The sequence below is a fragment of the Quercus robur genome, chromosome 1 (genome assembly GCF_932294415.1).
Source record: "Quercus robur chromosome 1, dhQueRobu3.1, whole genome shotgun sequence".
Taxonomy (NCBI): domain Eukaryota; kingdom Viridiplantae; phylum Streptophyta; class Magnoliopsida; order Fagales; family Fagaceae; genus Quercus; species Quercus robur.
The window spans coordinates 5,015,839-5,042,719 of record NC_065534.1 but is presented as its reverse complement, the minus strand read 5'-3'; the positions used below and the strand labels follow the sequence as shown (position 1 = coordinate 5,042,719).

General features: G+C 31.5%; 3 protein-coding genes and 1 pseudogene across 3 annotated transcripts in view; all 4 read right to left on the bottom strand.

Moving 5' to 3' along the window:
* Window positions 1-449: 449 nt before the first annotated feature.
* On the bottom strand, window positions 450-6,308 carry LOC126717246 (uncharacterized). The gene is made up of 5 exons (XM_050418766.1): window positions 5,919-6,308; window positions 3,793-4,076; window positions 3,310-3,670; window positions 2,075-2,355; window positions 450-1,917 (listed from the first exon to the last, which is right to left on the bottom strand). Exons 1-5 carry the CDS (start codon window positions 6,304-6,306, stop codon window positions 1,243-1,245), a joined length of 1,989 nt encoding a protein of 662 aa, XP_050274723.1. The 5' UTR covers window positions 6,307-6,308; the 3' UTR covers window positions 450-1,242.
* Window positions 6,309-6,622: 314 nt separating this feature from the next.
* Window positions 6,623-7,231, bottom strand: LOC126717253 (GTP-binding protein At2g22870-like; annotated as a pseudogene).
* Window positions 7,232-11,731: 4,500 nt separating this feature from the next.
* Window positions 11,732-26,881, bottom strand: part of LOC126717221 (phenylacetaldehyde reductase-like) — a 75,842-nt gene continuing 60,692 nt past the window's right edge. Inside the window, exon 7 of the mRNA XM_050418698.1 lies at window positions 11,732-12,196. Coding sequence (XP_050274655.1) covers window positions 12,089-12,196 — 108 coding nt within the window. The 3' untranslated portion in view covers window positions 11,732-12,088. The remainder of the gene's footprint in view (window positions 12,197-26,881) is intronic.
* LOC126717235 (phenylacetaldehyde reductase-like) lies at window positions 13,696-20,813 on the bottom strand. The gene is made up of 5 exons (XM_050418722.1): window positions 20,610-20,813; window positions 18,011-18,180; window positions 16,389-16,580; window positions 14,696-14,858; window positions 13,696-14,412 (listed from the first exon to the last, which is right to left on the bottom strand). The coding sequence occupies exons 1-5, from the start codon at window positions 20,728-20,730 to the stop codon at window positions 14,402-14,404; spliced, it is 657 nt and encodes a 218-aa protein (XP_050274679.1). The 5' UTR covers window positions 20,731-20,813; the 3' UTR covers window positions 13,696-14,401.

The window sequence follows — 26,881 nt, the reverse complement described above, 5'->3', positions numbered from 1 at the left end:
TGAAAGAGTTTCAGTGTTTCACACATATATACATTTAAATTACTGTAAAGTATAATTCTATCTTAGAAAAAAAAAAATCAAATTGACTTCAGTTTCTCTAAGTATTAAATAAGTCATTTAATTCATATTTAAATACCACAAACCACCATTCCCATTTCTAAGATCAAACACAAGAAACAAGTAAAAGAACTTCTATACATAAAAGACTACAAAGTATAATAAGCTACACCACACTAGTTCCAGTGAAGAAACTTATCATACAATGTATCTCAAGCAAACACAAACGCACCCAATACCATAATAATTCTAACAATATCCGCCTCTATTGCAAACTTCTGGGCTATCTTCAGCCATGTCTTTTTGATAGCAATAGCATTAATTAATCTAAAACAGTATGGTATTAAACAACATAGTATTACATGAAACATTATCACAAGGTTATACCTATGTTACTAACAAGACTGATTTTTATTAAGTTGAAGGCAAATCTGCCTGATACATTTCAAAACAAAGGGACGGAACATCCTCCGTCCAAACAAAAAAACCTGTGACATGTCGTGCATGCCTAGCAAGGTTATGAACTACACTATTTCCTTCTCTACCAACATGCTGAAATTTTACATGATTAAGCCGATTAGCCAAGTCATATGCCTCCTTTATGAGAAAGCTGAATGGAGCAAAGTTTGGCACCTGATCCGTTAGGCCTCTGATGACTATGCTGGAGTCGCCTTCAAAAATAATCCTATCAAGACCAATTTCTGCAGCAAGTTCTACTGCCCGTGTGGCTGCCAGTGCTTCCATCTCCACCACTGAGCTGGCCAACTGAACATTCTAAGCTAAAGCAGCCATTGCAAGACCTTGGCTGTCACGGATTATCACCCGGAGACTTGCTCTGCCAACATCTTCGAAAATTGCCGCATCAAAGTTAGCTTTAAACCAGTCCGGAGGAGGTGGAGACCATCTTGCACGTTGTCTGGCTGTAGTTGCTGCCATAGTATGCCTTGGTTGTACAGTCTGATATTCTAATAATGCCTCATACGCTCGCTGCACTATCAGATTTAGGGGGAATCCCGGTGGAGCTGTTCTGACTTTGTTTCTTCGGTACCAAATTGTCCAAATCTTATACCTATGTTACTTGGTAACCATTAAAACAGTATAGTATCATGCTAAACATTCAAAAGCCACAAAGTTTCAAGTAATCTGAAAAAAATTAAAAAAATTTAAAAAGTTGCCAGTAAACATTCACAAGGATGTATGGTCATCTGAAAGCTTCTGGTGCTTATTTGGGATAGTATCATCCGTTTGCAACAATGGAGGAGGAGGATTGTTGTAGAAATCCAATTGCAATGCAGGATTTGAAGCGTTGTTGTTTCGGTATCCACTCAGTTCAGCTGGAGAAAATGGTGAATTCATCCAATGAGGAGTTCCATTATTACCAACCAATTCACATGCCTCAGGTGGACTAAAGTAAATTGGTTGGTCAATCTTCTGAGGAAGACTTCCATGATTGCCAACCATTACACTTTCAAAAAATGATGTCTCTCTAGGATAAGAAGACTGGAAGTAAATTGGTTGTCCAACAAACTGATTAGGGACTCTGGCCACATTATAAGCTCCATAATTGCCATCTATTGCTTGAAAATGATTAGGGAAGCTGGCCATATTATAAGTTCCATAATTTCCATCCATGGCTTGAAACTGATAAGGGAAGCTAGCCATATTATTTGCAAGAGGTGCTGGTACATTATTGTTGGACAAATTTTCATAATCCTGTCCAACACCATTAAAATTCTCCATCAGCTCTCTTCTATCATCTTCAGGTAAAGAAATGGAACTAGCATCCTTTGAATGATCCTCATCTTCATTACGAATTCTATCTTTCTTGTTGTAAATCCTACACAAAACACAATCATCCAGCTGGATGATACAAAATTCAACAATAGTGTCATATTACAATAGAATGAATTAATAGATGCCAACAATGATGTATGAGAAAAAATATGGAAGCTTAAACAAAATTCATATAACAATTTAAGAATATAAAAGCTAAAAGAAAAGGATAACATGAACATACCCTCATATCATTTTCACTCCTTTTAGTTGGAGCAAGAACATTAATTTTATATTCATGCATAATCCATCCAGTCTTCTCACCCTTTGGGGGCTTTCCTCTCATGAAATTAAGGGTCTTCTTCAATCCAATTATAACCCCCTTCTCTTTTATTTGGACGTCAGCTCCATTGGCCTTCCAATATCCATCACCAGCAGCTCGATTTGGTCGGCTTCCATTTTGATACTTTCGATTCCTTGGAGTGAAAAAATACCATACTTTTTCACCATAATCTATGTTTTGTTCTGTCAATCAAAAAACATTACGTTTAAGGTTCAAACTTAAGTACAATTCTTTAAGTATTATATTGACCAATAAATAATAAACAATGTAATATTTTCCAATAGCAATTAAATTCAATGCAATTGTATTTTTGAATATAATTAGAGAACCTAATGTACTTAAGAATTACTCTACCCACATATGTATAAATTTCAAAGAAAATGTTAACAAATATCCTAAGGATATTGATTTAAGAACTATTCTTAGAAATATTTTATGGGAAAATTATAAAGCAATTAAATTTTTTGTTAGCTTTTTATATTTCCCATAAAAATGGTGTTAAAACTTTCCTAATATGGTTTATTATTATCTTTGCACTCTCTATAATTTTAATTGTTAGTAGTCAAATTCTACAAAATTTTGGTTGATGAGCTTGTAGTATTGACTTTTGGTGCTCAATAAATTTAAATAAATACCATTATTAGCAAAGCATCAATTCCACCAATACAACTACAAATATTACATCTACATGGCCGCTTGCATGGCATGAGAAACCGACTTTAACAATCAATTTGATAACAAAATAGGAGTACTGGCAAAGTGAATATTGCAAACATGTAGACCAACTAAACGTGTATGTAATACAAGTAAACTAATCCTATGATTAATCTAAGGTTCTCTAGTAATCCTAAGAAATTCTTAGGCAGTTTATTTTTATATTTTCTCTCTTTCAATTATCAAACTCTCCACAAATTGTGTAGGGTAACATATGATATAACAAGTTTAATCCAATAGTTACTACATAATATGTCATACCCTTTAACTCTTTCATTCGGATTCAAACCAATTTATATATATATATATATATACACATATATTTATATCAAACTAATGCATTGAAAATAATAAGTTTCCATTCAATTCAAAATAATCAACAAATACTAAAAAGAAAAAGGGTATTTTTTAAGAATAAGAACCTGCAAGAGTGTTGGGATTTTGGGTATATAGGTCAACCTCCATGAACGAGAGCTCAGGTAGAGGCTTATTTAGCACCCTCGGCTTCAAATAATACTTGACAAGCTCTCTGTCAGTGGGGTCGAAACGAAACCCTGGTGGGTTTTGCTCCTTTAGTTGCTCCTTCTCAAGCTTGCAAAGGTCATTCATAATAGCCTCTCTTCCCTGGAGGCTTAAACCCGGTGAAATAATTTCTGTGTTTAGGACTTGCGGCAATTGTGTTGTAGAATTTATATCAGAAACCACTTCTGGATGATCCTCATCTTGTTCACTTGATTTTCTATTATTTGTACTATAAATCTTACACAAAACACAATCATCCAGCTGGGTGACACAAAATAGTGTTAGATCAACAATGTTGTTTGGAAAAATCACAAAAACTTAAAGGTATTCAAACAACATTTTAACAATATAAAAACTAAAAGTAAAGGGTGACATCTACATACCTTCATGTCATTTGCACTCCTTGTAGTTGGAATTGGAGCATCTACTAGTCTATATTCATGCATAATCCATTTAGTCTTATCACCATGTTGAGGCTCTCCTTTGTAGAAGACAAGTGTCTTCTTAAGTCCTTTTAAGATGCCATTTTCTCGTATCTCCTTGTCAACTCCTGTGGCCTTCCAATATCCATTATTGGTAGTTCGTTTTGGACGGCTTCCATTTGGATACTTTCGTTCCCTTGAAGTAAAAAAGTACCATTCATTGTTTCCATATTGCGGGAATTGTTCTGTTAATTAATCACCCAAAATATCACATTTATACTTTGCTCTTTTAAATACGTTAAGCTAGAAACAGTTGATTAACAAAAACTCATGAAAAACATGAACTAACAAAAGTTTTTCATTTATGAATTTTATTTTATAAGCACCTAATTCTAATTAGTTGCTATCTTATGAATTATCTTGACACTTTTCACAACTTCGTTAGCTGATAAATTGTACAAAATTAAACATGTAAAAGTAACCTAGATTAAAATAAGATGTCATATTCGAGTTGACACAACTGACATTCGTGGGTTCTTGTCTAATCCATGGAACTTGTTTGCATTTAATTAAATGACATTTACCAATATACTCTCAAAACTCTAAGTATATAAACTTATTAGTTGTTATGGTTTATTTTCTTTGATATATTGTGATTAAGTGTTTGTGATATTGAGATATGTTTTAGTTTTGAATAATTATTTGTGATATGGTTACTCATTAATAATGAATTTTATATTAAAAAAACTTATTTGTTTGGTTTTTCATAATTTAGATCAATTTGGTTAATACTAAAACTCTTTTTTTTTGCTTTGATAAAATCTAATAAATGGATCGACACGACATGAACCCAACATACAAACACGAATTTCTACCCCTTATATTAAAAGTAACTTTCAACATATTTAATATCATGCAAAATATTAAATATTTTAGAGAGTAAAACATGCATGGATGGCAGGGTGGAAACAAATTAAAGGTTTTTTTTTTAAGAAATAATTACAATATACTACTAATTCCACAGCCAATAATCAACATAATTTGGGATATAAAACGAAAAATTTATGTAGAACTTTTAATATGTAAATATTAATTAAACAAAATTATTTAATTGATGATTACTTACACATTTGCAACATTTTTTTTCAACATTTTAGGATTTCAATTGGGTTAGGTTTCTATTGGTCTCGTACTTTGGGAGTATTGATAGAAATAAAAAGGAAAAATGCGCTAAAAACACTACAAAATGTTCATAATATGACGTGACAATGACTCTAATTGATAAACTTCATCAATCTAATTAATGAATGTTTAAATTACTATTTTTATGATCATTAACATGTCAATTTGTAAGCTTATAATAAAATTTGTGATATCCTTAGCATTACTAATAAATAATTAAAAAAGTGCACAATCATTAAAAAATATATATAATTTTATAAAATTTTGAGCCTTTGATAATGTGGAGGGGGCCTTTTTCCCTAAGGGTTTTTTTTTTTTTTTTTTTTTTTTTTGGTGGGGTCTTAGGCCTAGGACTTGGGCTAGCCCTACTTGTAGCTCAAATTCTTTCTTCCTAAACCTCCCAAGCACTTTATGCATGGGGAGATATCAATTTAGTTACAAGGCTCTTGACAAAAAAATTTAGTCTTGAGTTCAATTTTTAAGTCTTTTTTTTTTTTTCTTTTTTTGGTTTAGCAGACTTGTACTTTGCAAGACTTATTTATTTTTTAAGTAAACCAAGCAAAAAAAAAAGTTATACCAGAACAGAAATTATAGTTTTGAAAATTTTAAATAGAATTTTGAATTTATTTTAATTGTTTCAATAACTAGGGAAGGAGAAAAATACGGATAAATATTATAGTATCAAAGAAAAATAAATACGAATCTATTGAGAGACCAAAGAATTCCATTGAATTTCGTAAAATCACAAGAAGAGAAAAAAATACGGATAAATATTGTAGTATCAAAGTAAACCTACATTAAAAGCAACTTTTAACATATTTAAAAGTTATGCAATACACCCTATCAAACTAATGCATAAACAGTAAAGAAAAAAAAGAACGTATATGTGTTTCAAGAACAAGAACCTGCAAGAAACTCGGGATTGTGGTTGTATAGCTCAACTTCTGTGATCCGATTCCACCATGGCACACGATTATCTTTGATCTTAAAGTACAAGTAAAACTGGATGAGTTCTAGGTCAGTGGGACGAAACCTGATCCCTGGCGGGAATTTCCTATCTGCATCCCGCTTCGCTTGAAGCTGAACCAAATTGTTTATAGCCTGTTCTCTTCTTTGCGGACAAAATAATGATGATAAATTTGTGTAGCGTTCTCTCTTTCGCAATAAATTTGTGTTGTTGGTTGGTAATGAACTTGTGTTGTTGGTCGGTAATGAACTACTTGATAAACTTGTATTGTAGGTTAATAAACTTGTATTGTTGGTTGGTTTGTTTTGCTGATTATTAGACTCCATAATATTCAATCACCTTGTTTTTCTAAAGATAGATATATCATCACCTGCTGGATCACTCTCATTTTATATATATCACGTAAGAGTGTTTTAGTCGGATTAAAAGAACGTACACTACTTCTAATAGAACTTTAATAAAACCTTATCCTATCATCCTATTAATATCCTATCCTATATGGAATGGGACTATATACGTACATACAATTTTGTTTCCCGCACCTCATTTTTATTTTTATTTTTTAATTTGCTATTCCGTCAATTATTTATTTTAATTAGAAATCAAATTTATAGCCAGGCAAATCCACAATATACGCTGAGTCTTTCCTGCCCAATTTCAAAGTTTTAAACCCAAATAAGCAACACCCAGAAACCCAAAAAGCCCAAGAAAACCATAAAAAGTTGGGAAAATTCAAAACCTGGCTTCTTAGAAGTAAGAGCAACTTCCTTCTTGCGAACCAGAGCATTGATAAGCCGACATTAGACCGACCCAGAATCGCAAACTCGGGCCTGTGATCTTTGGTACATTCCTTGGCTTTCCCACTGCTCTTCACGAACTCCACCTCCTTGATCCGAGACTCGCCCGCGTAGGGTCCGATAACGATGTTGGAGCCCGGCAGGACCATGTCCTCTGTCACCTCGTCCGGGTCGACCCCGGGCGGAACGAACAGGACGTTCCGGACGAACCGGACGGCGTCGGAGATTTGTCGGGTCTGGGTAGTCTCAGAGGCTGAAGCTGAGACATGGCGGTGGGTCGGGTTGCGGAGGGTCCAGTGGGAGAGATTTCGGGCTGGGAAAGAGAGTGTGGGTTTAGGGAATGGTAGTAAAGAAGAAGAAGGGTTTATGAGAGAAGCGAGTTGCAGACTCTGGATTCTATTTCTCACTAACATTTTTTTTTTTTTTTTGGGGTTCAATGTGTTAATTGTTGAACTGAGCTAACTAGCACCAGAAACTGGTCCGTTGGTTTCTGATATTCGTGGAACGACGTCGCTCAGGATTTTTATTGAGATTATAAGATTTTTATTCTAACATAATCAAATCCCTCAAACTATTTTATTAGTTAGTCAAAGTTTTGAAACTATTTTAGTATTTAACAAACTGAGTGCAAAGAACTCAATTTTGTTCTGTGAAATTGCACTTGGAAATCGAGTGTCTCACATTCAAGTTCCATACTTGAGTGTCTCAACTAATTTTGTAATTAAACTTGAAAGAAATACATAAGAACAAACCTCCTCGGACTTTGTCGATAACGATTTTCTTCATTTATAAACCTACTTAGTCACATCTTCTTCTCCTTTAAACCTATTTTTTAGTCAGTCTAATTCATTAGAGCCCAATTTTCCAACCCATTTATGTACAAATTTATTATTTTGGGCTTCTTGGGCCTAGGTCCTTTCATAGCTTGGGCTAGGATCACAAATCAAGTCCATACACTATCAATTATTTATTTTAATCTAATAATACTAGGTTAGGAATAAAATTAAGAAAAAATATATTAAACTAATTTAGTAATTTTTATTTTAAAATATTTTTTTATTGAAGTAGAAAAAGTTAATTTTTTTATTTTTGAGAAACGAAAAAGTTAAAAATTTTTTTTTTTTGAGAGAGAGTTTCAACCTATGGTATCCGCTCCTGATAATAACTCTTTATTATCAGACCAAGACACCAATCAGTTTTGGTGTAGGCGGGGATTGAACCCCAGATCTCTTATACAACCATCAGAGACTTTACCAGTTGAGCTAACTGGAGCCCACGAAAAAGTTAAATTAATAGTACATGATAATATGATATGATATTATATTATATACTATATAATAAAAGTTGGATGTTTAAGTGGATACCCGAATTGATTGCCACGCATGTTATTAATTTACAACTTTAAATTGTGGGTTCTAATTAGGTTAACTGGTAAAGTCTCTGATAGTTGTATAAAAGATTTGGAGTTCAACCCCCGCCTACACCAAAAACTGATTAGTGTCTTGGTCTGATAATAAATAGCTATATCATCAGGAGTGGACACCATAGGTTGAAACTCTCTCAAAAAAAATTTACAACTTCAAATTTAGCTCAAATATCTTTTAACGTATATTGAATTATTTCCTAACGACTATCTAATTTTTAGTATTTTCTTAAAAATGTTTTTATCAAATCTAGATAATTATTAATAATTTTGTATTTTGTCTTTAATACACGGCTCTTTTTTATTTTATTTTATAGAAATAACGAAGGAAATCGTTTAATTTAATTATGTTGACAACATGAAGGAAAATTGTTTCCATTTTTGTGTTGAATATAAAATAAAATGAAATAACCAAATATTAAAAAAAATAAATTTTGGAGAAAGAATCAAATATTAATTTGGCTTAAAGTCTAATAAAAAAAAATATGAACTCCATTGATTCTAGAACTCGAAAATAGAAAATGCAGCATCACTTGAAAATTTATAAACATTGAGTCAAAATTGGTCATAGTATTGCAGTTTAAACTTTAAAGTGCTTTATTAATGTGTACATGTTATAATGGTGTCCTTTTTTTCTTTTTCTTTTTTAAATTGAATTAAAAATTGCGTTTCATTTATTTTTCTCATCCCATGGAATCAAATTCATAGGAGATAATACCAGAAGCCTTATCATTTAGTAGCCCAATTTTTCTAATAGGGAGAAGTTCCAAAATAATTCTTTTTCTTTCTTTTTGTTTTTCCACCCAAGTGAATGAATGCTTTATTTTTTATAATTAAAATGGTCACTTGAAGAATGATTTTTTTTTTTTCGTTTTTTTCTAGAAGAATTTTTTTATACTATAAAAGGAATAAGACACTTAATCAAGCTGTTTTTGTGATGAGGCTCATAACATAATAAGATACCTCAATTATGAAATTAGTTAAATTACCTTAGATGACACTCTATTAAAGTTTGAAATAGCAACCTAAATATTAAGATAGTTTTGATGATATTTATAAAATATTTTCTAACTTTAACATATGATTTTTAATAAATCAATGAGTAAACTAAAAGCATATAGACACGTTAGGTAATTAGGGAGAGGAATCCTTTATCCCAAAACTAGTTAGAGATTTCAAACTCACTATCTCATAGATCTCATGATGTTTAGGGGGGAAAAAAATACAATAAACTCTTAACAAAGTACAAGCCAACCCTTTTGGCATTACGAGTTGTCTTTAAAACTAATTTTTATTCAATTATATTTAAAATTTTGTTTTATTATTATTATGAAAAGTTGTTACTCGTTGTGTTATGCACATGACCGCTTTCCATTAGTCATAAATGACAAGGGATGCTCATTTTGATGTGAATTGGAGAATGATTATGTAGCACTTTTATGTTTGGTTTTAGAGACTACATACTACTTAATAATGATTAGTTGATGGTAATTAATCTCCTTGTCAATGTTGCCATTGGCATTATTATAATTGTGAATTAATGCCTCAACTTTCGTTCAAGACATTGTCAACTTTTCTATTGGAAATTGATCCATTCATAATTTAAATTAAATTAAATAATTATAAATTTTTGGGTACATATTATATCATGTCATTTGAAATTTAAACAATAGTATACTTTGGACATAGTTTGATCTGAAAAATAAAATTTTAAATGTTAAATGGACTTTTCCTTTATAGTAGAGCGGAGAGAATCTTGTTACCAATGTTTCTACTTAATTTATCATTCTCTTCCTATTGTTCCATCAATAATTCAATATCAATTCCCTACTAATTAATTCTATCATTTGGCATCGTTGACAGCCATTGCCATCATTTTCTACCACCATAATCTTTTACATAATCTGAGCTATGCTTTTGGGATAGTAAACTAATATTTCTTCTCTCTCTCTCTCTGTTGTGAGGACTCTTTCATTTTACAAAATTCATTTTTATCATATCCACAACCTTTTAGGATCCAACTCTAGCTTATTGTTATTATTATTAGGGTATATTACATATTTGGTCCCTATCCTTTACATTATATTTCAATTTAGTCTCTAACCTTTCAATTGTGTCAATTTAGTCTCTATCATTTCAATGGCATGTTCATTTTGTCCCTGCCATTATCTCCTTGTACCCAAAAAATCTATACAACTAAAAGGGAACGTTAAAGGTAAACGAAAAGGAAAACAAAAATATAAATTTGCCTAAAACTACACCAAAAGTCAATACCAGCTCAAACTGAACGTTCGCTTTTTGGTCCATTCCAAACAAACAAGAGATAAAAACCTACGAGGAAGACAATACCGAAAGAGAGAGATATTACCAGCAGATCGACGACTCCATCGACCCTCAGATTGGCGAATTTGTCAATCCTCAAATCCAGTCGTTGCCATCAGTCATCACCTTTGGTATAATTTCTAGCCACGTAGTGCTTCACCTTTCTCTCTAAAGGACCAAATGTGAAGCAATCGTGACTGTGAGTTAGGGATTTTTGTTGTTTATTCAGGAAAGGGATTTTTTGTTATTGATAGACGCAAGTTAGGGATTCACTTATTATTTTTCTTTTTTCTTTTTTTTTTAATTTAAAATTATGCTGATAATTCATAAAATAAAATTACAAATGCTGACATGTTAGTCCAAGTGGCAATTGATGTGGCAACAATTTTTTTTTTTTTTTTTATTTAAGCTGTTTGACATATCAGACTTTTCCATCTAATAAACAATGGCAGGGATTAAATTAACATAACATTAAAAGGTTATGGACTAACTTGACACAATTATAAGGTTAAGGACTAAATTGAAATATGGTATAAAGGATAGAGACCATTTATGTAATTTACCCTTATTATTATTATTATTTATACTTAATAATAAATAATATATGTTCTAATAATATAAAACTATCTTCTTCGTCACATTTTCTACAAGGCACCTCATTATTTAAGAACCAAATTCAACCAACCATAAATTGAAGGAACTAAAATTGAACCAAGTTCCATTTCTTAAATTTCATTGATCAAATCCGAACTGTTTAATTTACGGGACCAAAATCAAATCTATATCAAATTCCAGTGACCAAGAGTGTTCGTTGACCTTTACTTACAATTCAATCTTATAATGAATTTTTAACTTAATTATAAAGTTTAAGGTGTCTAGCTAATTTCTAATAAGTTTAACCATTCCAGTGGAAATGAAACTAACCTTCAATTAAAATACTGTCCCGGCTTATGCCTTTTTTGTATGCAAAGTACAAGCACATATATATACACTAACAATTAAAATTTTATTTTTCGGATCTAACTATGACCAAAGTATAATATTGTTTAAATTTCAAATGACGTGACAGTTTATGTACCCAAAAAATTTATAATTATTTAATTTGAACCACGAATAGGTCTATTTCAAATAGAAAGGTTGGCAATGTCTTGAATGAAAGTTGAGACACTAATTCACAGTCATGATAATGCCAGTGGCAACATTGACAAGGAGATTAATTACCATCATGGCATCAACGATCATTATTAAGTAGTACATAGTCTTCCCCATAATCATTCTCCAATTCACATCAAAGTAAGCATCACACAGCACTTATAATTTTGAAAGTGGTAAATACTTCATGTCTTCATCTAAACAGAAAAGAAATGCATAGCATTTCCTCTTATTGGATGGGAAAAAGTCTGGGACTGAAGTTACTAACCTACATAGTGCATGCATAGATATAAAGAGAAATACACCATCAAGCTGAAGACTCCTAAAACCAAAACACCAACCAAAGAATGGTTCTAGGCAACATGCCTCACCATTGTTTATTACTTGGCAGGAACTTCAGGGTGCTACCAATACTCAAAAACTGATAAACTTCTTTTCCTTCAAGCTTTCAACAGTTTCCTTGAGGCTCACCTCAAAAGGAATGTATTCAATACCCAAGCTTCTTGTCCTTTCTTTGGACACCTGAAATGTTGGCACAAATGGCTTATCATCTGCACACCTGTTAAAAGTTATTTGGAAAAGAAAAAGAAAATGTTAATGTTTATGTAGATAAACAACTAAAAATAATAAACAACAAACTGTAAAGAGTAGAGTAGTTGGAATTTGGAAACAAGCCCAAATTTTGGTTTTATGAGTTATCTTCAAGGAGTTTGAATTCTTGAAACCTATTGTCCAAATGCATACTAAAACTTGGTTAGTATTAAAATACATGTTTGGTTGGGTAAAGGAAGGGACTAAGATGGGTCTCTAGATAAATTCTCATAATTTTTGGTCAGATGGAAAGTAGTTTCACTGGACAATTTTTTTTGTGAAACGTCATATAGTTTCTATCCCCATCTAGTGCAGTCTTCAATTAGTAATTTTAAACAAATCGAATTCTCTCTCTCTATTTCTTTTTTACTTTCCTGGGGCAGGATATAGTAGTAACTTTTAATTGTAATGCTCCCATATATTTAGTACCGACATAGTTATGAATTCATGAAACCTATTGTCCAAATGCATACTAACTTGGCTAGTATTAAAATACACCAACAATCTTCATAAATATCATGCTCCATCCTGCAACCCCCCTTTCCCCTCTTGTTTTACTATCAAATATGATTGTGTTCTTATTTTTGCAGTTGACGGAGTGAATGAAGAATGAAGATTGAGAATGTTCAAATAACAGAATAACTTATAAAAAGTCAAACAAGTAACAATGTTCAATTAATTAATCTTGAGATGGGATGATTAAATTAGGGTTGGTGATACAGAGTCAGATCATAGGTGCCCCCGTCTCTGCCCCTTCCTTTCTTCAAAATGTGGAAAACAAGCAAAAAAAAATTTTATATAAAAAGGGGAGGTGGGGGGGGGGGGGGGGGAGGGAGAATTTTGGTTGGGTCGACGCAGGAGGGAAACATTTTTTTGCTAGTGGCAACACTGATGAGTGAGAGAGAAGGAGGAGGGGCAGCAATGAGAGTACTAAGAGAGAGAGGAGTGTTTTGGGTATGGTAATAGGATATGTGCGTGCGCGTGTGTGTATCTGCAGGGTAGATGGGGCAAGGACATTTTGCCATCCCTAGATATAATTTAACTTTTTTTTTTGGTCCAACAAGACAAACAAAAAATACAACTAAGCAAGATGTGGAATCACTGAAAGACAATACATAACGAGTCAATGGGTAAAATCATTGAACCACATCATTCGAACAGATATGCACAGTTGGAGCAATTACTGCTAATGGTGAGTATTACTAAAATATTATATCTTGACAATAAAGGGAAATAAAGACTTACTTCTCTGGAAGTTGTAAAGAGGGATAAAATTCACGTAAAACCCTCAAAACTTCAGAATGGTGTAAAACTCTCAACCAAACAATATCTTCCACTAGCTGTGGGAATTTCATGAATATGTGCATTGGCAACATCTTTGACATTAACCCATCCAAATGTTACATTGGGAAATGTCTGAGCTCCTGCATCAAATAAAGATATTTTTTTCTGATGAATAATAAAGTTTTATTAGGGGGAAGGAAAAGAAAAAAAGGGAGCTTCTCAATACACAAGGTATCCTAGGTGTGTACTAAGATAGCAACAACATAAGGAAAATGAATAACTATCATTGAAATCCAACAAAGTAGAGCAGGAATGGCTTTTGTACAAAAGATAAACGGGACAAAATTAGCTAGCATCAACTGCTTACTTAACATATATCAAGCACGGGTGCAGGACTCAGTAATTTTTGAAAAAGTAGGGTGCAGGTGTGGCGATTAAAAAAATATTATTTATATTTTCTATATATTTTTACTATTAAAATATTCTTAAAAAATACATTATATGTCCTTGGTTCACAAAACAAAGAAAGAAGAAGGCAAGAAACACACAACAAAACACAAAACAAAAAAGAAAACACAAAAAAAGTAACAAATATTCAAAATAAAATAGAGGAAGGACAGATTTAAGATGTTTGGGCCTCATTCAAAGCCGATTTCGGCTGTTCCAGCATGTTTCAAGGCTGATTTTGGCATATTTCGGCCGTTTCGGTCAGTTTCGGCTGCCAGCCAATACGATCCAATTCGGCCGATACGACTCAATTCTGGCTGAATTGGCCTGGTTCGGCGGGAATCAGTGCAAATCGAAGCCGAGTCGGCACGAATCGGAGCCGAGTCAGCACGAATTGGAGCCGAGTCAATGCGAATCTGTAAAAAAATAATAATAATAATAATTTAAAAAAAAAAAAAAAAAACCTCAGACGCAGCACCGACGCACGAGCAGTGGTGTCGCTGCGTCCGTGCATCATAGCTTAACATCCTCTTTCAGTAGAAGAGAGATTTGTTCACAATCTTAAATGAGTTATCAAATACAGTTTGGGTCAACATTTTAAACCATCTTCCCAAAAAGTTGTTGGTCAAAATACTTATTGAGATAAATCAGAAACCAGGATTAGTACAAAACTTAGAGGAAAAAAAAAGCACACAATACCATTTATTAAGTTCAAAACCGTAGCAGCACTTGTGTTAAGCATTGGCTGTAAGAGAGGACCAATCACCATTGCTGGGTTAATTGTAACTATGTCAATACCCTTCTCTTTTGCAAACTTCCAGGCATTTTCTTCAGCCAATGTCTTTGAAAGCGTATACCATTGCTGGAAAACCATTCAACAGGATACCCAAAAACATTAATAGCCATTAGTAGCATGGTTCCCAGACTTATAAGTTATCATAAATCTCTCGTTAAGAGAACAAATTAACCACATGTTTGATGAGCTAAATCTGCATAACAATGATGGATGCAGGATCACTTAAATTACATGGCGCTGGTCAAAATCACTTGGATGGACAAGGAAATCTTAAGTGTGATATTGCAATAAAACATTGAATGGGCCAACTTACCCAAGTAATTATGTGGGAGCAGGAGCAATAGAGCATATCCCAAGTTTCAGATTAATTCTAGAGAGTGAGCTCATGCAAGTTTTAGAAAAATAAATACTTTCACACCTAATTGTAAAAGAATCTCTATATTATTAATTTTATAAACCAGTGTTCCATGTTTTCTTACAACATATTCAAAAAGATCAGCTATCAAAATAATGAGGTCATGAACAGAAGCAAGACTCAATATTTATAGATCTAGTTGCTATGTATAACTTTTCATGTAAAACCATTCGGCTTCAATCATAAAGTATCTCTTAATTCACTAAAAGGCTGTTATATAAATACTCTCTGTTCCAAATTTATTTATCCATTATTCCATTTTGGGATATCCCAAAACATTGTCCATTTTAAAAAAGCCAATGGACACAATTTTAAAATATTTCCTTGTTTGACCTTAACTTGAAAACTCAACACCCATTTTAAATTGATTTTTTTTTTAGTTTAAAGTTTTAAAAAAGGAGACTAGTTACTAATTACTTTTTATTTCAACAAAAATGTCATAAATAATTACCCCTTAAATTTTGGATTTCTTACAGTAGACAAACATTTTGGGACACAGGATTATTGCTTTTGATGCTCCAAATCCTTTTGCAAAAATTGCTACAATCATAAGAAATGGTAGGATTCATGATGGACCATGGAATACTCCACTCCAACTTTCAAGCACCATATTCCATTTTATGAACATCCAAAAAAAAGAAAATGCCCCGAACCCCACCCCCCCTCTCTTTTCTGTAAAAAAGAAATAACATATGTAAGTCATGTAAAAGAAATGATATGAAGATTAATCTATGGCAAGCACTAATAGCCTAACAAGCCCTCATTACTTTATGGTTCTAACTTAATAGAAGACAAGCTCCCATTACTTTATAATATTTTAAGTTTTTAACAGTAGGATTGCTAAAACTAAAAGTTCAAATTATCAGTCTCAATGTTCTCAACAATTAGGGATTAGAAATAGTTGCACTCATCAAAGTAACATGCACAGTCCCAGAGATATTGATGCTTACTGGATGCATAAATCATCTCAATTAGTACATAGTTTGTACATAATACATGGTAAATAAAATAACAAGGCAAATCACCATTGTTTTTAATCTATGAAAATTCCAAAAAGGGAATCTGAAAAGTAATCTAGTAACCTAGTTTGCACTGGAATCACTGCAATATAATGGGCCATGATTTATATGTATCACCATCTTTATTTTCAAAAATGCGTGAAGAGTAAAGCCCCTACATACCTTTGCTTCCTTACAAACGTCTGGATCAGAAAACCAAGTCTCATCAACAACTACATCAGGAGTTTGAGCTTTTTTATTGTGTAAAACTGCAGCCATAGAGGATGTCACGACTACCCACTTAACAGATGGAAATTTCACACACGAATTAAGAACATTAAGTGTACCCTTCACTGCAGGTTCAAGTAATTCTGCCTGAATGATGAGAGCAAAGTTAAGTCATATTCTTATTCTTTTTGTTGGGTGGGGGGAGAGCACCACTAACATTAGCTAAGGCAACAAAATCATATGACCATTCACTGTTCATAAAAAAATTTAGAATACTGTTATAATATTTTATTTTATTTTTGATAAGTAATTTAGAATACTGTTATAATATAATATTCAAAGACTAACTAAAATACTACCATCATGTTTTTTAAGTAGGACACCAACCTACAATTCCAGGCAGCGTTTTGATAGTGCTTATAGGAACAAGAAAACAATATTCAGGTAGCAATAGCAACACAGTTAACATTATTAAAATTAAAAATTGTGAAACAGGCAGTTACAAGCTGTGCTTCACAAGGTTATGACTTTGTCAATTGGAAATTATTGGGATTACTGTTTTGTTTAAAAGATTCTGGTCCATTCTGGATAGATATTGTATAAAAAACTTCTCAATTATAATCTGTGGCCAGGCATCACCACAGATCAGGACTAGAAGGGCTTAAGGCATCAGATTCTTTTCTTTCAAAACCAATCCTATTCTAAAGAATATTGCCTTACAATCTCCAAAGCAATAACCACCATAATTATGGTTTCCAGAGGACCCACATCTATGATTTATCCAAAGAGACTCTTTTGTAATACTAACGCCATTTCATGAATTATGCCTCCACTTCTCAAAAGTTGAGTTTGGGATAGATTCACACTTCACCAGGTTTTCTTAGCAGGTCCTGCCTAAATCACTATTGACAATATAGTTGGCGGTAAAGAAGGAAGAAAATGATAAGTCTAATAAAAAATAAAATATATATATTTATAAAATTGTGGTGTCTTTATGTAGGGGAATACATCACTTTTCAGAAGTGTGCTATATATTTTCTACTCACCATCCTTATTGAGGCACCTTTGAAAGTGCACATAGAGGCTCAAATAAAATATATTACAATTAAAGCTTGGGGGGTACATTACAACCACACCATAGTTATTGGGGGCAAAGTGCAATTAACCCTAACTTTTTTTCATCAGTAAGCCACATAACAACAGGTGGGTTTGAACCCGAGACCTCACCCTAAAGTTGAATTTAAAAAGAAAAAGGCAATAGGCTGCAATTTTAACTTTCAAGTCCAAAAAAGTCTGCTTAAGTAATTAACTTGGTTAGTTTAGTGTTGGCAATGGTACAAGAAGCCACACTCAGAACAAAGAATAGTGCAGGTACATCAACTCTGAGATTCCTATTACGTGCTTCTCATCTCTTGATAAATAGAGAAAAAGACCCATTGTGGAATTTTCTAAAAAGCTTGTTGAATTTTTCAGAAAAAAAGTGTACGGATAAATTCTTTAATCAATTCCATCAATAAATCATAATTTAAACATTTACAATTATTAAACATTTAAAAAAATAGTAAAATGGGATGAACCTCTGCGTCCTTGACGTTATTATAGAAGGGAGATGCAGTGTGGAAAACCCCATCACAGCCCTCAACAGCAGAATCAAAAGAACCTTCTTCCAGTAGATTTGCTTTGAATAGGTGAAGTCTCTCCTTGGCCCCATCAAGTACTTGTAAGTGGTCTGTTTTCTTTGGATCATCTGCAGGAGGTAGAAGTGAACTTGATTAGTATATCCATCCGAATCTTAACTATACAGTTGACCACCGGAAAAAGGTAACAATCCCAATGACTCATTTACAGAAAATCAGAATGAAACGGAAGAGTCATCCGGTAACAATAAAAACTCATGCAAAACAAAGGACAGAATAGCATTTTCATTTCCCTAATGTATGAGAGTGCAGTATGAAATTTAAGGGCAGTTTTTAGACAATCTAACATATAATCCAAATTTGTATACTTCTCTTTTATGAGCACATTGACAAAAACAATATTACATATACATATTGTGCATTATCTCATATATATTTGCATTTTTATTCCCAAGACTGTTAACAGCAACAAAAAAGTCCAGTGTACTTGGTTGGTCTTTTTAATAAAATTTCTTACATATAAAAAAACAGCAACAAAAAAGAAAAATTACAGCTAAAATCTTACATAATTACAACATCTATTTAGAGTCCGTCTAGGTACTGCTTATTTTGCTGAAAACTGAAAACAATAAAAAATAAAAATAAAAAAGTTACTGTCCATTGGCTGGTTACTGTTCATTGGCCTAAATGCACTGTTCATAGGATGAACAGTGCAAGAGGTGCTGGATTAAAAAAAAAAAAAAAAAAAAAAAAACGCTGAAATGCCATACGCATGAGTTTTCAGCCGGATCCAAATGCCACCTTAGTGTGCAAAGACTACAATAGAGCACTATCATACACCAGAGGACATGTTATTCCAAATCCCAAATTATCTTATGATTTGTTCAGAACTTTGGTTATGAAAAATAATATAGGAAACGACAATGATTCAATTTTAATCATCCCTTCAAGGTCCAAATACAGCTCTGAAGTAATTTACAGAGAGTGAAATTACTCAGTCACTGTAGTCTTCATCAGATTTATTTGAAATGTTTATTTGATTTGTTTACAAAAAAATTTCCACTCATTTAGATGGACAAAAATTCCTCTATTTGGGTTTCCATATAATATTTAGTACCCGTTTGGTTCAACTTATTTTTCAGCTTTTTGAAATTTGGGATGTTTGAAAAAGTTGTCCTAAGAAAAGACTGTAGTTTAAAAAAACTGTACTAGGTAAATTGCAGTTTGAAACCACATTACCTAACAGGCACTAATTCCAATTTCTTCTCCTTCATTTTCTTTATTATATATTACTTTGCCAATTTTCAAGATGAAGAAACATACTATATGACATCGAAATCAAGCATGCATAATCAAGTATTAATAATTAATTCCAGAGTTCTAACCATCCATTTCCACTTCAGACATTGATCAAAATGCATATTAACTGAAATGGGCATGTACAATCAACAAATAATCTAATCACTTAAATTTAGAACAACCATCTCCATGAGTTTATGCCCTTTCAATCCATTAATCTAGCTATTAATATTGACGTTTCAATCACCTCCCAACACCCCTTCCCCAAAAAAAAAAAAAAATTTTAAACAAAATATCTGATAACAATCAAAGACTTTATGAAAAAAATGAAACTGTATGATTATTATCCACAAACTGGAACTGGGTATTGCTTATAATTTTGATCCAAAGCAATAATGTTAATCACAAATAGGGGTGGCAAAGTAAGCCCAAGCCCACCTACTCTAATTGAACCCAAACTCACTCAATTATTAATTAGGTTAAATGAGCATCAACCCAATTAAATTCATTTCCTTATTTTTCTAAATTTTCTCGGCAACCTAACAGTGGACATTCCTCTATTTTCCTGTCGCTGTGCTGTCACTGTGTTTATAGGCATTTTGGTAATTTTGAAAATTGGGTGGATTGGGATTTACCCCTTATAACTAGGTTGAGTTATATTTGAGTTAGAAGCAATTAGTTAAATAAATTTTAATAGGTAAATGGTTTTATACTCAACCTAATTATATCCGTCCAATCCCACCCATTTGACACCTGTATTCACAAAGTATCCAAATTCTCACCATTAACCCATACTAACAAACAAAAGAGCCCCAAAAAATAAATAATCAGAACCCATAAAAAACAAAACTTTAAAACAAGGATTCCACTTTTATAAACAATATCCTTGAGCACAACCAGGAACTGGGTATTTCTTATAAACAAGAATCAAATTGGGGAAAAAAAATCCAAACCCAGATCAGAAAACCCTCAATCTGTATCGCAAACAGCCCTGATAGCCATCAAAGAGTTTATGAAATACCAAAATATACGATCATAAGCCAAAACCTGGAACTGGGTATTGCTTATAATTTTACACCATGCAAGAGCATTAAACACAGAGAATCCAAAACCCCTCTCCGACTCCAAAGAATCTGAGCCATAAAAAAACATAACTTTAAAACAAAGACTCCAATTTTATATTATAAACAAAGAGAGTGAGTGTGATAGTGATAGTGATAGTGACAGTGAGAGTACAAACTGGGGTCACGAACAGAGGCCTTGACTGTGTAACCACGGTTGAGAAGAAGCTTGACAAGCCATGAAGCTATGTAACCAGAGGCACCAGTCACACACACAATCTTCCCAGCTCCACCGCTCATCTTTCTCTTTCTTCTTTCTTTCTTTCAGATTTTTATGCTAATTGCGTTTTGGTTTTGGCTATTGAATTAATTGGCTTTGCGTATTATAGGAAAAACTTTATGTGTCATCCTCCCATGGCGGCGCCACCTGACCTGAAAAAAAAAAATTATATAATAACTTAAAATTTTATATTTATTTACCTTTAAAAAGAAATTAAGATCGCTTTGAATTTTTTTTTATACCAATAAAATTAATTTTTGATCCATAATTTGAGCAATTTAACAATATTTTGAGGTCTTTCAAACAAAAATGAAAAACTCAAAAAAAAATTGAACTAAAATCTAAAAAAAAAAATTATAATAAAACTATTGCAAGTTGGCAGTGAATTGATTCCTTCAACTAAGCATACTGTCCAATATAACACAATTTTCAATTTTTTATTATTTTTCCTCATTAGACATATATTACTTACTTCTCATTTTTAATTATTTTTTCTTATTTATTCTTAATCTCACACATCTTCTGTCTCCTCAATTTTTACAGTTCAAATTTTAAAATTTTGTCATATCTTCATCTACATTTTTATATCTATGTTTTGTCTTCTTCGTTATTTTTCTTCTATCGGTACCGGTGCAACAGTGCCTCTTTTCAAGTTTTGAATCTCAAATTTCTCAATACAATTTTTTTTACCTATACAGGTCCCTTTATTCATTTCTTTTCTTTTCAATTTTTTTCCTTTTTAGGTTTTTTGGTTTACATAATGCAAATTTGTTTTGGTTTTAAGAATTTTTTTTTTTAAGCACAAACTTCATGCCGGCTGAATCTTGAATTTCGGCTAGTATTTACCGAAACACCTAAAATAAACCGAAATTACCTAAAATTTTTTCCAAAATGGAATAAGGTGGGATATTGTTCAAGTTTATTTACCAACATGGTATTTTCAGGTCAAAAAAATGAAATTAATAATATTAAATCAAACCTAATTATCTAAAAACTAAAAAAAATAAATTTATGTAATTTATGCTTTATAAAAAACACCTCAACAAAATTCTTGTCCTCCATTTCCTCTGAATTGGTCAAATACAGTGACGCCTAATAAATTCATGATATCTGGTCCCACGTACGTGTCGCCATCAACAACCACAAAGTACAAACAAACTAAAAAAAAACTTTTTTTTTTAAAATCCTTTAACAATTTAGTCTCACTGCCACCTGAACAAAATTCTTGTCCTCCATTTCCTCTGAATTGGTCAAATACAGTGACGCCTGATAAATTCATGATATCTGGTCCCACGTACGTGTCGCCATCAACAACCACAAAGTACAAACAAACTAAAAAAAAAAAAAACTTTTTTTTTTAAATCCTTTAACAATTTAGTCTCACTGCCATCTGAGCAGCACTTATTAACACATTTTATTTAGGCAATTTTATTTTAAGAAAAATTTGTATTAATACTTGACTGCTAATAAGAGAGATAAATGTGAAAAAAAAAAAAAAAAAGGTTTAGTGATGAAAAAAATGACACATTTGTAGCAATATATATATATATATATATATATATATATATATTTTTTTTTTTTTTTTCAAAAAGAAGAAATTATATTAGTATTTGACAACTAATGTAAAAGAGAAATATGAAGGTGGAAGAGAAAACTGTTTATTACTAATTTTACATGTTAATTTTATGATTTAAGCCTTAAAAATAGATGAATTTTAAGATATTTTGAGTATCAAAATTGAGGATCTCAAATAGAGAAAGCCCCTTAAAAATAGTGTTGGTTTCTATGATTAAGTCATTGGTATTTGTAATGCGAGCCTAAATGAAGAATAAACTTTGAGATTCCATAATTATATACAACACATGGAACAAGAGGTTGAATTTATCTTTACAAAGTTTTGAACAATAATGTATTAAGCAGTTTTGCATAACTACTCTACAATCGTTGTAGTTTGTATTGCCAATGTCATATTCATTCTGAAAAGTGAGAAACTAGGAAAATTAAAGAGAAAACTCACATGGTTGACAATGATTATATATTCCTTGATTAATTCCTCTTGGTTGAACGTGTACACTCACTAGAAAAAAAATATCTTGATCTCAATGTTGAGGGCAGTAAACTAGAATTTTCTATCATATGTTACTTTTTAAAGATCTTATCAACTGTATAGATAGTACTTTTGGTTTATGAGACAAGATCAACAAAACGGTGGTTTTATATGATTATATTTAGATGACTTTACAGTGCCATGACAGATGAGTTGGTCTTATTTTACCATATAATGCAAGTAATCATGTAATTTATGAATTTAAAGGGCAATATATTATGGGATTTTTTCATATGTTGTAATTTAAAACACAATTTCAAATAACACATATTGACTTTCTAAAAATATACATTCTATATTATATTAATTCAATAATATTCCAATAAAATGTAATTATATCAAATTTTCCCGTGCATTGTGCGGGTCTGCGACTAGTATATACTTAGAAAAAAAAAATCAAATTGACTTCAGTTTCTCTAAGTATTAAATAAGTCATTTAATTCATATTTAAATATAAACAGTCTCACTAAAATTTATCCTCTTAGCCTCTAACTATATTGAGTTAACCCTGTGTGCAATCCTCCTTGTAAACTCATGGTTTTCAAAACCGGACCATTTAATAAACCGTTCAAGGGAGAGGTTCAAGCTTTTGAAGGTCGGACCGAAGTCGAACCGTAATGATGTCATAATTAATTTAATAATTATTTAAAATATAAATTAATATATTAAATTAATACAAATAAAAAATAAAATAAAATAATCAAATTAAATATATTTTTCATAAAAATTCCATAATTTATTTAACATGCCATTTTATTAACAAAAACAAAACAATAGATGCAGTGATGCACTTAGATATCATATCATATTATATATAATAAAAGTTGGGCTTAGACGTCGTGGTTATGCCACGTGGCTTCACCAAATTGCAGAAATTTTATAAAATTTTTAGATTTTTAAAAAACTAAAAATGAATAGTATACTACTAGGACTCTAAATTTATTTTTATCATTAAGTAGTTTATCTCTTTAAAAAAAATAAAGAAATAAAAATTTGCTTTTTGGCCATTGCTTAGAGAATTAGACACACGCTAAAATTGGTGGTGTTGTTGCTAACATACTCAAAAGCTCAAGAAAGATCATCCAGCATGGCTCCAACCATATCATTAAATTGTCAGAGTTATTTGAAACCAATTAGAACTGTTGTTACCATATATAAAATAAAATAAAACCTCACGCTACACCTATTTTTTGGTTATTTATTTATTTATTTTAATAGGTTCAACGTAAGAGTTATTTTTTTCTAATCTTTTACTTCAAACAAAAACAAAAATGTAGGAGTTCTTCTTTGTTCAACTTGGAGACCTTTTTTAATTTGGTTTATTATTTGGTTTTTTTTTTAATAGGTTTAACGTAGGAGTTCTTTTTTCTAATCTTTTGCTAACAAAAAAATGTAGGAGTTCTTTTGGTGGACTATTTGAACCAATAGGAATATTATGCATCGATGATAAAGAAGAATAGAGAAAGAGGTAGAGGATTGAGAATACTTCATACTATTTTAAAACTTATTGGAATACTTCATACTATTTTAAACTTTTATTAACTATCAGGTGCATCGCATGGGTTAGCGACTATCACGTCTGCTTCATGTAAGATTGTAGGTATAGATTAATATTAGATTAATCAAAAAAATATTATATAGTAAGTGTAAAATAAAAACTACTTCATGTAAGATTGTAGGTAAATTAATATTAGATTAATCAGAACTCTAATTCATTCTTATCTCTAATTCATTGTTATCATAAAGTAAGTGTATCTCTAAAAAAAAATGAAATAAAAAACTGCAGATTAATATTAGTTAATCAGGACTCTAATTCATTCATATCTCAAATTCAAAAAATCAGGACTTTAATTCATTGTTATCTCTAATTCATTGTTATCATAAAGTAAGTGTATCTCTAAAAAAAAAAAACATACTACTTCCTGTAATTTTTTTTTTTTTTTTTTTTGGGTATTAACTTTAACGTAAACAGAAAAAAAAAGAAAAAGAAAAAAAGAAATAAAATATCTAATAACAATCTAGCTAATAATGTTAACTATTTTTTGGGATAAAGTATTTTAAAAAAAAAAAACTAATATGTAATTAACATAAACTTCTTGATTAGGTAACTTCAAGGAGTTTAGAGTATTTGATTTTTACTTGGACTCCTTTTCTAGGTGGAGTATGTATATATATACACCGTTAGTTGGTGTAGTTTTTCATTCTCCAACTTATTGTACAGTTTTTTTATTTAGGCTTCCATTTTTCTACCTACAATCATGTAGGTATGTATTTTTAACTCTAATTTTTTATTATAATCAATTAAATACATTTTATGTATTTGTTGCCTTTTGTTTAAGCTAATTTTCTTATGTTTTTCTTTTTTTGAGGGAATAATTTCCTTATGTTTGATCTAATTCATATGTTAATGGTTTGATCCAATTTAATTATTTTGTTGTCCAATATATATGTAAGTTGTCGTAGCAAATTCCAATCATAGACTATTAAATTTACATACAATTTTGCAATCTATATGGTACTTTGTTTTTTTAACTCTGTTTAATTTTCTTCTTTATTTATTTATTTTTTTTTAAGGTTTGTCAAAAAAGATTTCAAGCATCCTAAGAAAGGTTTGTAATCTAGATGTAGAACTTTGCAATTTTTTTTTTTTTAATTAGAACAAAGGTTCTATTCCTCGAATAGTTCTATCTTTAAAAAGTGGCCAATTTTATGTTACTATGTCTAAAGATTTTAATCATTAATATTATTGTTAACAATACTGCAAATCACTTATATTGTAGATTCATTAGATATAAAATTCATATGCCAAAGTTTGATACATGTAACTATAAATGACATTATAGCACAATTGGTATGTTAAAAGATAATTGTTATACCAATTCAATTTATTCCTTTCGTTATAATAATTACCTATTTGGTTATAATAATTATATATATTTTACAAGTTTTAACATAAAACTGTGCAACGCACAGGCCTTCAACTAGTTTTGAACAAAAATTAAAGTATAATAATAATAATAATAATAATAAAATAATATAAAAAGCTCTTTGTTCAATTCCATGTTGACAAGTCTTGGTTATAGCACAAAATTTTGAATCAAAGTAGCATTGTCCAATCAAAGCACGTGGGTGGCTGGGTGGCTCTACAACATCCGAGTATTGAAATGATACTTTTACAACATTTTTAACAATATTTTCACAACAAAATTTATATGAAAAGTTGTTATTAGTTCTAATTTGAACTTACCATTGAAATTATTTTTTTACTCATCAATATTAACTAATAAGAATCTATTACTTAAAATTTATTGTGAAATATTGCAGTAACATTTTATTGTGATTTTTTATTCTTTTTCCTTTCTTTACTTGCATTCATACGGACTATAGGTTTTTTTTTTTCTTTTTTCTCTTTTTTTTTTCTTCTCCCATCCCCATCCCCGCTCCTCTCATCTAGTTTTTATTTTTCTAGAACTCTTCCTCCACACAACGTGTCCTCTAACTCCTCTCTGCTTTTCTTTTTCTTTTTTCATATCTAGCTCTCTCTTTCTCATTCTCTTTCTCTCATACTCTCACCCTATCACACACACATTATCGGCGGAGAACAAAGCCAGAATTTAAAGCTTGCTTCACCCAAGAGAAGAGTTTCTGAAGAGAGGGAGCTGCGTGATGTACTTTAACGGGAGCAGAATTTAAAGCTTTTTTTTCTCTGTGTGTGTGTGTGTGTGTTTTTTTTTTTTTTTTTTTTTTTTTTTAAGGTTCAAATTCAAAGGAAAGTGGGGAAATGTGAGAAGCGGTCTGATCACGGTTCTCAGAACCGTGAGGTCCGACTGCGGTTCGCATGGGTCTCAGCTTTTTTCCCATAGAGCGGTTCTTAAGGCTAAAAGAATTGCAAAAATGAGCGATTCGAGGTTTTCACGATTGGACCATACGGTCCGGTCTGGGTTTCAAAACCATGCACCCACAAACCACCATTCCCATTTCTAAGGTCAAACACAAGAGACAAGTAGAAAAACTTCTATACATAAAAGACTACAATGTATAAGCTACACCTCACTAGTTCCAGT

Bases quoted from the DNA above. Each gene is read 5' to 3' on its own strand.
- LOC126717246 (XM_050418766.1), bottom strand. From the start codon at position 6,306: ATGGAGTCTAATAATCAGCAAAACAAACCAACCAACAATACAAGTTTA. The intron at 3,671-3,792 runs GTATGTAGATGT...TGTGTCACCCAG, and splicing joins GGAGTGCAAATGACATGAAG to CTGGATGATTGTGTTTTGTG. The intron at 1,918-2,074 runs GTATGTTCATGT...TGTATCATCCAG, and splicing joins GGAGTGAAAATGATATGAGG to CTGGATGATTGTGTTTTGTG.
- LOC126717235 (XM_050418722.1), bottom strand. From the start codon at position 20,730: ATGAGCGGTGGAGCTGGGAAGATTGTGTGTGTGACTGGTGCCTCTGGT. The intron at 18,181-20,609 runs GTTTGTACTCTC...TACCTCCTGCAG, and splicing joins GGCCTCTGTTCGTGACCCCA to ATGATCCAAAGAAAACAGAC. The intron at 16,581-18,010 runs GTTCATCCCATT...CTCATCATTCAG, and splicing joins ATAACGTCAAGGACGCAGAG to GCAGAATTACTTGAACCTGC.